Consider the following 17,241-nt stretch of genomic DNA (forward strand, 5'->3'; position numbering starts at 1 on the left):
CCATCAAAATGTACTTTATTATTCTTAAATACCTCTTTTACAGTTTTGGCTCTGAAATGAGGAATAAATCTTTAGCATGTTCTGATTCCTGCTGCCAATGTGCACATATAATGTGTACAATGAATTAGATCGATTACAAGCTTAGCTGCTATAACTCAGTCAGTTCAGTCGCTCAGTCATGTCCGACTCTTTGCGACCCCATGGACTGCAGCACACCACGCCTCTCTGTCCATCACCAGCTCCTGAATTCACCCAAAGTCATGTTCATCGAGTCGGTGATGCCATCCAGCCATCTTGTCCTCTGTTGTGAACAGCATGAAAAGGCTGTAACTGAAAGGCACTCAGGTACTCTGACTTCAGCAGGATAGAAGTTTGTTTCCTCAGGTTAGTATGGAGATGAACTACTATTGAGGGTTTTGTCCTCTTCACCATGAAGTTTTCATATCTGGATCCAAGGCAGCAGCTTCCCTTCTCACCATTTTCTCAGCTCATGGGAAAGGGGAAGAGGCCCGAGACACACAGGCCCAGTCTGGGCCAGTTTTCCCATGGGTAATGGCAAAACACATCGTTTCAGTTCACATTCCGTTGGCCACACTTGCTACAGAGGAGACTGAGAAATGTATTCTCTATCAATGTAGCCTTGTTTGTAGGTAAAACTTAGGGGCTTTTTCTTTTTTTTTTTAAAGGAAGAATGGCAAAAGGATATTAAAAAGAACAGTTTCTGCCTCACAGGTTTTGCTTTTGTTTCTGCTTTTAAATAAATCATGGGTTGCTTCGGGTATTAAAGGACTTGTGTTTGACCAAGTCATCAGACTTAGCTGATATTTTACTGTGCTGCCTGCTCGCTTACTCTGCTGCCCCTTACTCTAGGTGACGCAGGCCACACAGTGCCTCCTGGTGAGAGCTGTGCCATTCACTTCAGTAGATGTGACTAGTCACAAATGGAGAAACAGCAGGTATCTGTTGTGGTGTCTTGTCTGAGACAAGCTATCGTGGGCTATAGACATTTATAAGAAGGAGAATGGAGGTGTGGGGTCGTAAGGAAAGGCTTCATGGAGAATATGGGACTCTGGAGGCCTTGAAGATGAGGTAGGACTTGTGTGGTCACAAGCAGAACATTCTAGGCAAGGGAGGTGGTGTGCAGGAAAGTTTCAAGACTGGGTAACTGAGGTGTATTCAAGGGAAAGCAGTGAGTCTCTTCTGCTTTCTGACTAACCGATTGGCTTCCTGAATGTGTAAGTAAGTTGGAGCAGTGCAAAATAAAGTTGGATCCAGATTATAGATATGTTAAAGATGTGGAGCTGGGGACTGAAAGGGAGGAAGGGTTTAACAGGATAATAGAATTCAAAATGGGTAAATGCCTCCCCCACCTGGTAATGGAATTCGGAAGGAACAGTTCTTTGTCTTTCCCTGCCTTCCAGCCGTGAGGTTACCCGTGCCTTCTCAGTTAACACATCTGCCCTAGCCCCATTCTTCTTGACTTCTCGGAAAGTTTTGACACGTCGACTATCTTTTTTTTTAAACGCAGTCCTTCTCTGGTTTTTCACTGCTTTTCTTTTTTTAAACTTCTTATTGGAGTATGGTTAATTTGCCATGTTGTATTAGTTTCAGGTGCAGTAAAATGAGTCAGTTACAGTCGCTAAGTTGTGTCTGGCTCTTTGCGACCCCATGCGCTGTAGCACACCAGACTTCCTGGAGTTTGCTCACGTCCATTGATTGGGTAATGCCATCCAACCAATACGTACATCCACTCTCTTTTAGATTCTTTTCCTGTGTAGGTCATTACAGAGTAGTGGCCCGTATTCCCTATGCTGTATAGTAGGTCCTTGCTTATCTGCTTTATGTACATGGTGTGTATGTGTCAAGTTGCCACCCCCTGCCCATAACCATAAGTTTGTTTTCCACATCCGTGACTCTGCTTTGTTTTGTAAATAAGTTCATTTGTATCATTTTTCTACATTCTGCAAAAGTGATATCATATGATATTTGTCTTTCTCTAACTCCTATAGGTCCGTCCATGTTGGTGCAAATGACATTATTTGATTCTTTTTATGGCTAAGTAATATTCCTCCGTATATATGTAACACATCTTTTTTTATCTATTCCTCTGTTGATGGATATTTAGGTTGCTTCCTTCTCCCAGCTGTTGTAAATAGTGCTGCAGTGAACAGTGGGGTATCTTTTTGAATTGTTGTTTCCTTTGGATATGCCCAAGAGTGGGATTGCTGGGTCATACGGTAGTTCTGTTTTTATCTATTTTTAGTTTCTTGAGGAACCTCCATACTGCTCTTTATAATGGTTGTACCAATTTTACATTCCCACCAGCAACGTAGGATGGTTCCCTTTTCTCCACAGCCTCTGCAGCATTTATTGTTTGTAGACTTTTTGATGATAACCATTCTGACTGGTATGAAGTGGTATCTCATTGTAGTTTTGATTAGTATTTCTCTAATAATGAGCAATATTAGCCATCTGTATGTCTCAAAGAAAGACTCTTAAAGCAGCCAAGGAGAAAAGGATGGTCGCCTGCAGAGGAACCCTCACTTGTTCAGTTGCTCAGTCGTGTCTGACTCTACGATCCCATGGATTGCAGCATGCCAGGCTTCCCTTTAAGCCTTCACCGTCTCTTGGAGTTTGAAACAAACTCTGTAGGCCAGGAGAGTGGAATGACATTCTCAGAACACTGAAAGAGAAAAACTGTCGGTCAGGACTGCTCTACCCAGGAAAGTTACCCTTCAAATATGAAGGAGAAATGCAGGCTTTCCCAGACAGGGAAAAGCTGAGGGAGTTTATGACCAGCAGACCTGCCTTATAAGAGATGTTGGAGTGAACTCTTCTACCTGAAATGGAAACGCAAATGTACACAAAACTTTGAGTAAGGTGGCAAATATAAAATTGTGACTATATCAGAATAGTTTGTCAAACCATTATAGCATAAAGCTTAAAGGAAAAGAAAGCAGTAAAAATAACTATAGCTTCTTCAGTTTAGTAACAGAATCACAAGATGAAAAGACACAAGATAAAGCATAAAATGGGAAGAGGAAAGGGACAGAACACATGTGAGCAAATGCAGATCCTCTCAGCAAGAAAAAGGACTGTTTTATCTATGAGACATTTTATACAAAAAGTAGTCTGGATCTTGCTGTTGTCCCTGTGGCCTGTGAATGGCAGCACTGGTGTCTCGGGTTGCTTGTCAGGTTGCAGAGTCGCAGGCACTGTCCGGGGCCACCAGATTCCATTGTGTCCCCCACGACATGCACGCGCCTTAGAGTTTGAGAGACACTGATCTGAAACTGACGCTGCAGTTCTTTAACTTTTCTTGTTTTGAAACTTAGCTGCTGAAATAATTAGACCCTCCAGCTGTTCATCTATTTGTGTTTGCCTGTATCTGTCTTTTTGTTTACCTTAGATTTTTACGTAGACTTCAGAGGAGACTGTCCTGTTATGTATGAGTGATGGAGAGTAGCCGGGGGAGGCAGCTATGGCTGGAGGGGTCACCAAAGTCACCCAGAGCAGGCGGCATGTGACGGAGCGAGCCTGGCACCTCACAGCCTGCAGGAAGCATTAGGGGCAGAGGTGGCAACATGTGCAAAAGCAGGGAAGGCCAGGTGCACTTGGACGAGGACTGAGGTCTTCTCCGTGGGGGCTGGGGTCGGCCCCTCCGTTGTCGCGTTTATATGGCTCCTCTGTCAGCTCCTGAAAGGTCCCCAATTCCCTGACACCCTGCCCTCTGCTCTGCCAGACTCCCTGACCACCCTCACCTTCTTCAGCCTTTGCTGAGACGTGTCTTGGCGTACTCTGTGTCAGTGGCTCCGGCCAGCGTTTAAGCTTTGTTTCAAGATTGGCCCCCTCTGTGAGACCTGCTTGCCTTCCCATAGCCTTGTCTCCTTGCCCCTGAAGAATGCCGGAGCATGTAGCCCCTGAAGGATGCCGGAGCGTGTAGCCCCTTCTCCACGGAATCTTCCCGACCCAGGGATCGAACCTGGATTTCCTGTGTTGCCGGCAGATTCTTTACCCTCTGAGCCACCAGAGAAGCCTTTATATATATCACCTTGTGCTAAAATTGATTACAAATGTCCCATTTAACCACGTTGATATGTTACGTGCAGTCTGTTCATTTTCATTGTTGTATAATTTTCTGTGGTATGGAGATAATCGTACTGGTGAACATTTAAGTTGTCAATCTTTTCAGAAATCATGCTACTGTAAATACTCTGGTTACGCAGCTTCTTGAGTATATGTATGAGTTTCTTTGTAGTGTTTTTCAGCCTTGCTTGACTCCGGTCCAGAGAAACAGCATTTTATAATGTGACCTGATTTTTGTGTGTATGTGTGTCTGTACATATATATGTATATTACTGATTTTTTAAAGGTTTTAACAAAGTTATATTTACTCTTCATCTGATGCACTTACACCATTTTCCTTCTAAAAATAAATTCTGGTTGAGATTAAATTAATGAGTTGTGACCTACTGTTTAAAATATTGCTAAAGGGTGTGTTGTGTATGTGTGAATTTCTCTGTGTACATAGACATGTCATATTGTTTAAAATAAACATGCATAAATTGAGAAACATATGTGTAAGCACATGTGTTTATGTTTTGTGTGTTTATGAGTAGATTGTTGGTTGGAAGGGTTTATTCATCTGACTAGATTTGACCAATTTAAAAAAAAATGGTTGCATCTATTTAAATTGGTATCGTCTCCTGACTGTGAGAACTTAGCCTTTTATCATTGTGTCAGTGGTCTTTTAAAGCATTTAGTTGGCACAGAATTGGTAAGTAGTCATTGAATTTGTTGTTGTTCAGTCGCTAAGTTGTGTCCGACTCTTTGTGACCCAGTGGACTGTAGCCCTCCAGGCTCCTCTGTCCATGAGGATTTCCAGTCAAAAAGACTGGAGTGGGTTGCCATTTCCTTCTCTGGGGGTATCTTCCCAACCCAGGAATTGAGCCTGCACCTCCTGCATTGGCAGGTGGATTCTTCACCACTAAGCCACTGGGGAAGCTTGTTTGGTGAATGAAAAGAAGGATTTCATTTTGATAATTGAATGACTGCCATGTTAAGCAACTACTATTTTATCAAGGCAATTTTAGGTAAATTTACAGGGCTAATTTTATAGAGTGCATGTTCCGTTTATAACTTTGGTTAGACTTTTAAAGTATTTTTAGGGGTTCTTGATTATATTGTTCAGTTATGATAGTTTATGTTCTAAAGAAAGATTCATTGACAAAATTACATTATTATTTCAATATGTAAAAAATGATTGGGGCTAAAGTTTCCCATAAATGATAACCAGGTTTGTTTTTTTTTTCTTTCTTGTAGGAATCAATAAAATGGTTTTTATAGCCTTAAATTAATAAGATTTAAATACCATCTAACATTTAATTATATCTAGCTTTTGCTCAATAGTAATATAGCCTTTTTTTCATATTACTGCTAGCATTATTCTTGCATAAGGCTTTTATGCATTTGAATCCCTTTCTTTTGTTGTTATAAAAATGCACCACTGTATTGGGTACTGCAGTTTTGTACCTGCATAGAGAGTCGCATCGTATTATGCAAGTTCTTTCAGTCATAGCATCCACATTAGGAAATCGTGCTAAAGGTTTCCATTTGTATTTGGCTGAAATTCTGGCAGATTATTCACAGGGAAATCATTCTGTTTTCACAAAAATGAAGCCCTTCTTGGAGTCTGTTGAAGATTTCTATTTTCTCATCATGCTCTGGACCCACTGCCTTTATAGGAGTTACTTTTGAGGAAAGTTAAGATACAGTTGTTTTACAGACCAATATAGGAACTTCTCTAGAGGGAAAAAAGTGTCATATTTTGATCATCAGGATTTCTTAACATGGCAGTAACTTGCGTTAAGTAGTGCTTTAAAACTTTAAAAATATTTTCCGTACACATCTCACCTAAGTATTGAGGGCAACCATTCTAACTCCTTTGAACAGATGAGAACCTTACAGCTCTGTTACTAGGTCCAGTGTAATCTGTGCAGCTCAGAAGTGGCTGAGCACATGGACAGTAGTGGTCTTTTGACTGCTAACTTATTTTGACACGGTTGGTAGTCGAATAGAGTCTTAAATAGAGCATGTCCCAGATGTTTGTCTGTTTATAGGTGTCATTTCTCAAATTTAAAAGCAAGATATTTTGACATAAATTGTATACACATAACCTCTCCCCTAAGGAATTTTTGGAGAATGTGTTTAGTGTTAACTACATTAAAATTTTTAGCCTTGGTGTTATTTTGTAGATTCTCATCTTTAGATAAAAAGTATGTACTTAAACAGAAAAAAACCCTAAATTTTTTAAAAAGCTTGATTTTTATTAATATCTCTTACTGTATTTTTCATAATCAAGTCATTTAGAGAAATCTTATATATGAGCTTCTGAATATTTGATATAATTTCCAGATATTACTTTTATTTTCCATTTTACTTTAATTGTACGAGCAGTATGTGAAGATAATCATAAGAAGATTTAAAATTATCAAGAAGTAGTACAGAGGTACAGCTAGTAGTACTAGAAGAATAGTACAGCTAAGGCTTGTATCTTACATATTTAGGTGAGTTTCTCTATGGTGTTTGAATCAGTTTTTTGACCCAAAGACTTAACATTTTGTAACACACCTCAGTTCATCTGTAACTTCTTAATCTCAGGGTTATATCTGGGATTTATTCATGTTGATAAAAGACTTCTTGAGGCAGTCCTTTTTTAGTCTTATAATTATTAATGGTATTAATTGATAAAAATGTTCCCCTCCTCAAGGTGTTGATTACAAAGTAGAAGTTATTGTAGTTTTAAAGGGCATTTCCCCCCAGTTACCAGTGAGAGAGTACATATTTTTATGTGTTTGTTGGCCATACATTTCTTTTTCTGTGAATTACCCATTTGTGTCTTTTTTGTCCATTTTTCTATTTAGGTTCATTGTCTGTTTTTTGTTTTTTTTTTTTTTTTTTTTACTAATTTCTGTTTCATTTTAAAAAACCTCTTTGATTTTTACTTGTTGGTGGTCTTTTAAACAATACCCTAAACATTTAATAAAGGACTTACCTTTACTGTGGGCTGTTACTACTCCTGAATCAAATATGCTAGTGAAAAAACTGTTCACATAAAGTAGTTTTAAATTCTTAGATTTTGGGGGAAGTTCCTAGGAAGGCAAAATTAGTAAACTCCTTAAAGTTCTTGAAGGTTGAAGGTTGATTTATAGCCTTTTAGCACAACCAACAGAGAAGGCAACGGCACCCCACTCCAGTACTCTTGCCTGGAAAATCCCATGGATGGAGGAGCCTGGTGGGCTGCAGTCCATGGGGTCGCTAATCGGACACGACTGAGCGACTTCCCTTTCATTTTTCACTTTCCTGCATTGGAGAAGGAAATGGCAACCCACTCCAGTGTCCTTGCCTGGAGAATCCCAGGGACAGGGGAGCCTGGTGGGCTGCCGTCTATGGGGTCGCACAGAGTCGGACACGACTGAAGCGACTTAGCAGCAGCAGTAGCAGCACAACCAAGACAAGTCTTCTTAGCAAGCTGCTGCTGTGCCATTTGAAAATTGGAGCCCGTGAATTCTGTAGCCCTTCGTTATGATTGTGTAAAGAACCAGAATGCTTCTTATATGCTGTTATGATATTTTTTTAGTTTTTAATGCTAGCTTTTCTTTGTTTCTTCTCTGTAATCAGGTCCTCGATGGGCTTCCTGGAATATTGGTGTGTTTATTTGCATCAGATGTGCTGGCATCCATAGGAATCTTGGGGTTCATATATCCAGGGTCAAGTCAGTCAACCTAGACCAATGGACACCAGAACAGATCCAGGTAAACATTACCCTACAGAGAAATTATTTAAAATAGATTTAAGAGCTTTACTCCTTCTTGCATCTAAGGATTAACAGCGTACAGTAGTATATTGAAATATGGTGTATGCCACAAATAAAATTTGAGCGTTGACTCGGACTGTCAGTTCACAGATGTTTATTTTTCTTGGTTCTGTAGTAAAGTCAGTTTTTAATGTAGTTTTCTAAAATGTTGATTTTGAAGTATTTAAAAAAAAAATTCTTTTCCTGTGCTGATGAGATTTCGGGTATAATTCCGTAGTCTGTTTTGCTTTGCAGTCAGTAGAGGGCGCCTGAGTAAAGACGAAGAGCAGACCGCCTGTCTGCAGCGCGAAGGGGAAGGAACGGCTTCCTTCTGTGCAGGAGTGGGTGTTCTCCACTCTCAGACAAGTCACAGGAGCTGGAAGACAGCCCATTTAGCCAGTGTTCTTCTCGTGACTGGGCTTGTTTGGAGCGGTTCAGTTTTTTAGAGATAAATTTATACTTTTAAGGACTTGCCATTTTTCCAGTGACAGTATTAAATTTTCAAAATCATACTTTCTAATCCTTTAGGTTAATTGCTAATGTAAAAATGATTATTTCTACTGGTTATATTTATAGTTCACAGTGAAATTGCATGTCTTTTTCTTATGCCCTTTTCAAATTACTTATAGTCAGTATGAAACATAAATATACAAGTGTATGTAGTTGAACCTCAGGGATACACACATATACCTCACAATCATAAAATAAATATAACACACAAATTGACATGGATATGTGAAGTAAGGGTAGAAAGAATAGAATGCTGGGAGAGAGTGATCATTAAAAAAATGTATATAGACTTGGTTAAAGAAAGTACAGCTTCTATACTGAAGACATTTATACCAAAGTAAATACTAGATGTAGCAAAAATTTAAATATTAAAAAACTAAACCTCAAAAATACTCCAAGGAAAAAAATAGAATAGAGATCTTCAGGCCATAAAGTCAAGCATAATTAATTAGTCTTAGGTTAGTTTTTTAACTTTTTGTTGGCTAGAATATAAAAGGAAATATGAAACTGTCTTTTCAAGATCCTTGAGAAAATTTACTTAAGGAAGCAGAGCTTTTTGAACATTTCATTTTAAGGCAGTTTTCTTAGTAACATCTCTGTAGTAACTATGGTTACAGATTTTCATGAGATTGTTTCTTAAGTTGTCATCAAGAGAACATGAAGTGTAGCTTGAAAATGTCACTTGAGTTTGTAATGGTTGTGAAGATGCAGAACACTCAAGACCAAATGTGTTGCCTTTTTAATGGTTCATTTCAAACCAAGGAGAAAACATGGAATCCCTAGACACTTAAATTCTCCAGAAATATTATTTTTTTCAACTAGGCTGTTGAAAGGAGCTGAGTAGCAGGTTCTTTGAGGTGGACAGCTGTTCTTTTCTAGTAGTTTAGGGCATAACTTCCCAACCAGAGCACTGTAGTTTACTGGTTTTCTGGGGGATATGTTATAAAGCAAGATACTGTTTACTAAATATGTAAGGATCTTGAAAGCAATTACTAAGTAGTGTACAGTCTTTGAAGTTATATTTGAACACTTATTTGTATGTCAGCTTCTTCAAATAAGAATTACTGTTTTTGAATGCCAGACTTTTGACGAGTGCTTCTCATAGGGACGTGCTGTGTCTTCATAAGCCTCGGGGCGCCTCCTGCAGTTGAGGAGGGTGAGGTTAGAGTGCATGCCTGCGAAGTCAAGTTGAGAAGACAGTGAGGCTCACTTTAAAGAAAAGAAGGGTGGGTCAGCCTAGTCACAAGAACAGGTGAGCCCGCTGGTATTCTTGTGTGGGCCTTGTCAGTGCTTGCAGGCAGAGCCAGAGTTGTTCTTTAAAATCAGTTCTGGACTGCTGTGTGCTGAAAAAGAAAGTGGTTGGCAAAGACCCCGAGGCTCCATACTGAGGAGCGCAAGCTTTGTTTTAAGGCAGCTGGTTCCTGAGAGGCCATAGAACAAGGTGACTGAGAAGGCTTTCTGTGGAGTCAGACTCCGGGTAGCGTGGGGCAGTCCTGGCAGGGCGCCTTGCCTCAGGTGCCGCAGTGCCTGTGTCTGAGGGCAGGCCGTCCCAGTGCCCTCTGGCGGGGCTGTGCAGTAATATGGGTGATACGGGCAAAACGTTTATAACACTGGTAGGCTCACTGGGTATTGAAGCATAGTTGATTTATGGTATTGTGCTCTTTTCAGACTGGCACATCTTGAACACTCCCGTCATGCTGGCTTGTCAGTTACTAGTAGGATTAGTCTGTTTTGTTCGCTGTGCAAGATCCTCAATATTGCTGCTTGGAGGATCTTTCCAGTCTCTTTTTTTTCCTTTGGCCGCTGCCCTATGGCCTATGGGATCTTAATCCAACTTTGGCTTTTTTTTTTTTTTTAATTAAAAAAAAAAGTATATAAAAAATGAGGTATAATTATGGAGCAAATACAGATAAAAGTGAGTTTTATGTACCTCGGGAAAGGTCTATACAGTCGTTCACCTGTGTCCTTGGGGACTGGTCCAGGACCCCTTCACATATTGAAATCTGTGGATTCTCAGGTCCTTTACCTAAAATGGTGGAGTTCGAGGATCTGATATTATATATCCATCATATATGTAGTGTCTGTGGGAGTCAGTTTTTAGGGCATCTGTCATAGCTGTGTTAGAATTGCTGTATGCTTACTTTTAAAAGAAAATAATTTATCTACCAAAACTTAGTGTGGAAATAGTTATTCACCTTAAATTATAATAATAAATTGTTTTGAATGGTGGTTCATAGATGAAATGTCTTTGATCTTGGGTTTATTTTTGGGTACTTCTCAAATTTTTGGAAAGGATCAATGTGTTATAAAATAAAAGCCATCGTATTTATAAAGTATTCTTTTTAGTTTTGTACTGGTTCATTAATCCCAAGTCTTGATTACCTTTTCCCCTCATTATTTAAAAATTCTTAATTATTCATTTTTCATTGTCTGTATTGAAGGAATTAAAATGAAGAATACACTAAACAGCAAGGCCCTAGTATAACACTATACTCAATATCCTGTAAGAAACCACAATGGAAAAGAATATGAAAAAGAATGTGTGTGTGTGTGTGTGTGTGTGTGTGTGTGTGTAACTGAGTCACTCACTTTGCTGTGTACCAGAAAATAACACTGTAAATCAACTGTACTTTCATTAAAAAATACAATTAAAAAAAAAGAAATGAGGATTAGAAAAGAATAAAGTTTCTTGGCTCACTTTGTAGAGAGTTGTGTAAATTGTGCTGCCTAATAAAACATCCCTAGTGAGACTTTGTCTGCATTGGAAAGTATACTCCATGCATTTGGTGTTTTTATTGGTAACTTTAGACCACTTTTCATGGTAACTTTTGGACCACTTTTCGTGGTAACTTTTGGTAACATTTTTCATACTTTATAATCTGTAAGTGTTTTAGTAATATTCTCTCACAAGTTCTTTGTTTCGGACTTACTGGTGACGTTTGTTGATAAGGTGTCAGTACTTGGCATTTTGCAGGGTGGAACACCAAGCACACACGACTGCAGTGTATTCATTTATCAAATACGTCCAGTCTTCTTAGGCTCGGTACGCTTGCCTTCAGCGTTCTGTAGGCACTTTCCTTCCGTGTCTTTATACCTTGCCCCTTTGTGCTATGGCTTTGACCACACTTTGGCCCAGAGGGAGAGGTCTTTGAACTGAGCTCTCCTCACATCATTGTTTACTCTTGCATCAGAAGAACAGAGGCTTTCCTCGCTCTCGCTTTCTGTCCATCCTCCTCTAGCCATCTCTGCTCTGACTTGAGCAGCTGGCTCTATTATTCTAGGCGCAGAGTGGGGGAAGGTACTGGTGCTAGTTGCTCTGCCTTTGTTTCCATTCTCAGCTTCCTTTCTGCTTTTCTACCTAATTAAAGAAGTTATATTCATTGGAGGCATCTTTAAATGCTTTCCTCCTCTTTGAAATCTGCTGTCTTGCCCCCTGCCTCCACAAAAGTTTGCTTTGTACCCTTTGACCCTCGACAGACAGCCCTCAACCCCACGATGCTGGTTCACTCACTTGTTCACCTGTGAGCGTTCACCGACTGTTCACAGTGCCAGCCACTGTCCTCCAGGGGCAGCCCTGACCTTCTTGCAGCAGCTGGATTTCTTGAGCAGCGTCTCTCCCTGCTGTCTCACTCCTCTACCCGACTGGCCTCTGCTGACTCGTCTTTACTCCGCCCCTCTGTTGGCTCTGTGCTCATAAAGAGCGCAGTTAACGCTCGTGGCCATGTCCATGCCACCCACGTGGTCCCTGCTTCCCTGACACTCCTCACTGCCTTCTTGAAGCTTTTTCTGTGTAAGAGAATCTACAGTTACTATCCCTCATCCTCTGTTTTGTTTCATTATTTAGTCGCTGTGTTTTTCTCTTTTTTTAAAACTTTTTTTCTGCTTTTCCCTCCTTTTGGAGACTTTATGCAGTTTTGCCTTCAGCCTTTTTGCTCGTTTGTCTTGCTCCAAGGGAAAACTCAGTTACTCTCATGGGTTCAGTTGTTATTTTTCTGTGCACATGATTTTCCCCTCTTTCTAGTAGTGACCTCTTTAAAGTATCAGTTCTTTTAGATTTTCTGTTTGAAACCTTTGGTATTCATGAATTTATCACACCTTAAGAAACCTTGGATATCCTTCAGTTCAGCTTCAGTTCAGTCGCTCAGTTGTGTCCCACTCTTTGTGACCCCATGGACTGCAGCACACCAGGCCTCCCCCTCCACCACCAACTCCCAGAGCCTGCTCAAACTCATGTCCATTGAGTCGGTGATGCCATCCAGCAATCTCCGCCTCTGTCGTTCCCTTCTCCTGACTTCAGTCTTTCTCAGCATCAGGGTCTTTTTCAATGTGAATATCCTTAGCGTGGTAATTGGTAATTTTTCCAAGTATGTTTGGTGAGGCTGGAGTTAGCCCGATAGGTTGATTCCATGGCACTGGAATTTCAGCATGGCTGTACATCATCTATTCATATTTGTGTTTCAAGAACTCTTGTGAAATAATTAAAAATCTTGTTGCTTTGTGAAAAATGCTTTTCATAAAACAAAGAAAGCCAGCTGCTAATACTATGATAGACTTTAAGAGAAAGGAATAGATACAACCAGGCATGGAGTTTTTTTTTGCTAGATAACATGATACATTTGAGTAGAATACAGAGCAGAATATCATTAACCGTTGTTCTTTAACACTATCAATGAAGCCTAGGTGTTTTATACAGAAACAGGAAAAAAGGATTTATTAAACTGTTTCAGTGTTTCAATATGGGAAACTTTGGCCACAGTCATAGGAGTTAATGTGTACACTTAGAAATGTTAAGATTGGTAGGTGTCTGTTTACCTGCCGCGTGATACATCTAAAATGCAAACGGTCATCTGGTTGTCTGGACTGGCTTTCTTTCCTGTGCCTTTGTTTCCCATCAGTTCTTAGTTTTTTCATTGCTTCTGTTGCTTTCCATTTGTTGTCCTTTTCTCCCTGTGTTCCTTTATACTTGTAAAGTTCCAAAAATATAGCCGCCATAGGAATTCTGACTTAAGCTAGTGTGTATGGGGTTCCAAGGTGATACATGCTGAAACTAGAAGGCAGTACTTTTCAGAGTTCAGACTGTTCCAAACTGAAAAGAATCGCCTTTGGAGAACAGTGAGCTCGCCATCACTGGGCCGGATGTGCACTTGGAGATGTAGGTGGGGTTCAAGCCTTGGATGGCAGGTGAGGAGCAGTTTCAGTGACTGAAGTCTCTTCCATTTTGGGGATTCTTGGGTGGTATGCTCAAATCTTCTTTGGTTGCCACAGCAGTTCAAAATCACGATAACAGATGTGATTCAACTTTTTCCAAGAGTCAAATTCTACCCTAAAGGATAAGACTTTTCTGAAATCTCCAATAATTCAAAAGAATATGACAGGATTCTTGGGTTAAGTCAAAAAGACAGGTTCTAAAAATGTTTTGGATAAACTTTTTTGCTCTTCTTATTTTCTTTCATAAGGAGAAAATCACCAGCTAAATGCATAGAGATTTCTCTGATAACCTTGTCATTCCCAAAGAAACCTACAGTAAGGTAACTTGTGCAGCCTTTAGTTTAATTTATGTCATAACATTAACCTGCTTGTCTTCATTTAAATTTTTGGTTTTTCTTAGAAAAGGATTTTCCCTAAGGAAGCGAAAATCGTGGATTTCTGTTGATCTTCATCAGTAAGCTTTACTGTGTTCTGTCAGCTCAGCTTGCATTCCTAATCTGGCCAAATCAGAGAGAATAGGCAAAAGGGGCTTGATAGTTACTTTAACTACTTCTTTGAAGCTGGAACGACAACTGAAACGACAGGCACTTCTCATGTTGTGGTCATGTTGTGTGCATCTGCAGTGGTAAAATAGGTGTGTACACGATTTCAGAGGTGGGACGTGATAGAGGCTAGGGTGGAAGTGGCTGAGCACACTGAGGAGGTTTTCTCTTCTTCGACTTTCTGACATAGTATGTTTTGGATGAAGTTATAATAAATTTTATTCCTTGAAAGCGTATTGATTTTGTGAAATAAAATGACTTGCAGTTGATGAAACCAGTCTGCTCTGAGCTCCCTCTTCAGTCTTTAATAAAATGGAAACCTGAAACTAGAGTATTGTGGACAGCTGAACCTTAAGTTTCACTTGAATCATGAGGTTGTACAGGTTGGTTTTACTGGGACAGAATCCAAGAATGTATCAGATCAATACAGGCCCTTTCTCTGGGCCTGGTCTTAGCTGTTAGTGAGTAATTAAATTGTCAGTTCATTGCAAAAAAAATGACATTATGACACCACTTTAAGTCTTCAGATGCAGGTGAAATCAGTTATTACGTTTTCCTGGGAGCTCTGCAGGGGAGAAAGATGCATTAAATAAGACATTATTAACACTAATTGTACCTGTTTTTCTTTTTTTTTTTTTTTTAGTAAGGCTATCAGAAAATGTAAAACCCTGTAACTGGCTCATTTCCTGTTTCTCAGTGGTGATTAGATGTCTTGTTTGCCTGGAGCCACTGCAGCTCTCTTTTGCTAGATGGTTGCGTGATCTGTCTTTTTTAGTACTTCAATGTTTGACCTGTCTCTGTCTTGAAACATAGGAGATTTCTTTTAGACAGGAAATGCCTGCATGTGATATGTTCTTTTAGCATGTAGTTTCAAAGTTTTTATTTCAGTGACATTCAAAATTTTTTTTTATTCCAGTAACTTTTTAAAAATGAAGTTTTTAGTATCCTGTTTCCTTGTTTGAGTTTCCTGTTTCATTGACCCTCTTACCTGTATTTAGGTCTTCATTGCCTGACACTAATATTTGTCACTTTCTCTTAGATACTTTTCATTACTTTTTACTTCCATTAAGTTTTCTTTTTTTCTTCTTTTGCCTGTCCAGAGTTCTACCATTACTTGCTGTGTTTATTTGTTTTGATCTTCTATTTAATTTGATATCCAGTTTTGAATTTTTAAAAAACTTCTAATTCTTTCCTGAGTTATTGTTTTAATTCTGTGTGTTTCTGATTTCTGATTTAGTTGCTCTTTAATAACATCATGTGTCTTTGGACTCATTTATATGTTCTTTGTTATCTTGTATTTATGGCTTTCAGTTTGTTCTGATTAGTAGTCTGTGGCTTTGATCTGTTTTCTGGGCATGTTTGTTCTTGTGTGGCTTCACTGTTAGAGACACTGTTCCACATCTTTTTTTTTTTTTTTTAACTTTACAATATTGTATTGGTTTTGCCATATATCAAAATGAATCTGCCGCAGGTATACATGTGTTCCCCATCCTGAACCCTCCTCCCTCCTCCCTCCCCATACCATCCCTCTGGGTCGTCCCAGTGCACCAGCCCCAAGCATCCTCTTCTGACAACTTTGTATGAGATTTGACCTTGATTATTTTCTGTTGATCATTTTTATGTGACATTGGTTTTTCATTACCTTTAAAAGGCATTAATATTCAAAATAGCTTTTCTAACTACACAGACCTGTCTCTTCAGTTGTTTTCAGGTGTTTAAAACATAAAGCCACTTGTTTTCTCCCACTTTTTTCTGAACCTTCTGTTCCTTTATCTCCATGATTCCTGTCCTTCTCCATTTTGAATCATTTCCCAGGAGTTTCTGCTCAATGTGGGGCCCTGTCCTGACGGAGATTTGGTGGTTCTTGTGGGGTCTCTCCGCATTCCCAGCTTCTTGCGCTTCCTTGCTGTTGGGGTGGGTGAAATCCCTCAGCTTCATGTGCCATCTTCCTCTTGGTTCACAGTAATTTCCAGTTGGTACGTCTCCACTGTCTTAGTCTTCTGTTCTCAGACCCACTCAACGCCTCATTAGGTGTTGTGGGCGTATCTGCTGGTCATTATGCCTCATCCCTACCTAATGGCGTCTTGGGATTTGTGGGTTTCTTCCATTACTACCATGCCAGAGAGTGCTCAAACTACCGCACAGTTGCACTCATCTCACACGCTAGTAAAGTAATGCTTAAAATTCTCCAAGCCAGGCTGCAGCAATACGTGAAACATGAACTTCCAGATATTCAAGCTGGTTTTAGAAAAGGCAGAGGAACCGGAGATCAAATTGCCAACATCCACTGGGTCATCAAAAAAGCAAGACAGTTCCAGAAAAACATCGATTTCTGCTTTATTGACTATGCCAAAGCCTTTGACTGTGTGGATCGCAATAAACTGTGGAAAATTCTGAAAGAGATGGGAATACCAGACCACCTGACCTGCCTCTTGAGAAACCTATATGCAGGTCAGGAAGCAACAGTCAGAACTGGACATGGAACAACAGACTCGTTCCAAATAGGAAAAGGAGTACATCAAGGCTGTATATTGTCACCCTGCTTATTTACCTTATATGCAGAGTACATCATGAGAAATGCTGGGCTGGAGGAAGCACAGCCTGGAATCAAGATTGCCGGGAGAAATATCAATAACCTCAGATATGCAGATGACACCACCCTTATGGCAGAAAGTGAAGAAGAACTAAAAAGCCTCTTGATGAAAGTGAAAGAGGAGAGTGAAAAAGTTGGCTTAAAGCTCAAAATTTAGAAAATGGAGATCATGGCATCTGGTCCCATCACTGCATGGGAAATAGATGGGGAAACAGTGGAAACAGTGTCAGACTTTGTTTTTCTGGGCTCCAAAATCACTCCAGATGGTGACTGCAGCCATGAAATTAAAAGACACTTACTCCTTGGAAGGAAAGTTATGACCAACCTAGATAGCATATTCAAAAGCAGAGACATTACTTTGCCAACAAAGGTCCATCTAGTCAAGGCTATGGTTTTTCCAGTGGTCACGTATGGATGTGAAAGTTGGACTGTGAAGAAAGCTGAGTGCCGAAGAATTGATGCTTTTGAATTGTGGTGTTGGAGAAGACTCTCGAGAGTCCCTTGGACTGCAAGGAGATCCAACCAGTCCATCC

The 17,241-nt window shown here is 39.9% G+C and overlaps 1 protein-coding gene across 13 annotated transcripts in view; it reads left to right on the top strand.

The window, feature by feature from the left end:
* Positions 1-17,241, top strand: part of SMAP1 (small ArfGAP 1) — a 189,828-nt gene that overhangs the window by 62,921 nt on the left and 109,666 nt on the right. For 7 of the 13 annotated variants that reach the window (XM_086316778.1, XM_086316769.1, XM_086316773.1 and 4 more), the window contains exon 2: positions 7,681-7,814. The exons of 4 other annotated variants lie outside the window; for them this stretch is intronic. Coding sequence is in view for 6 of the 9 variants with exons in the window: in XM_086316769.1 (XP_086172895.1) it covers positions 7,681-7,814 (134 nt within the window). In the remaining 3 variants the exon portion in view is untranslated. Of the gene's footprint in view, positions 1-7,678; positions 7,815-17,241 lie in introns of those variants that run through there. 2 more of the 13 variants (XM_086316781.1, XM_086316774.1) reach the window with 1 other exon arrangement.

The sequence above is a fragment of the Bos grunniens genome, chromosome 9 (assembly GCF_055505025.1).
Source record: "Bos grunniens cultivar Pamir isolate PY7600 chromosome 9, Bosgru_T2T1.0, whole genome shotgun sequence".
NCBI classification, from domain to species: domain Eukaryota; kingdom Metazoa; phylum Chordata; class Mammalia; order Artiodactyla; family Bovidae; genus Bos; species Bos grunniens.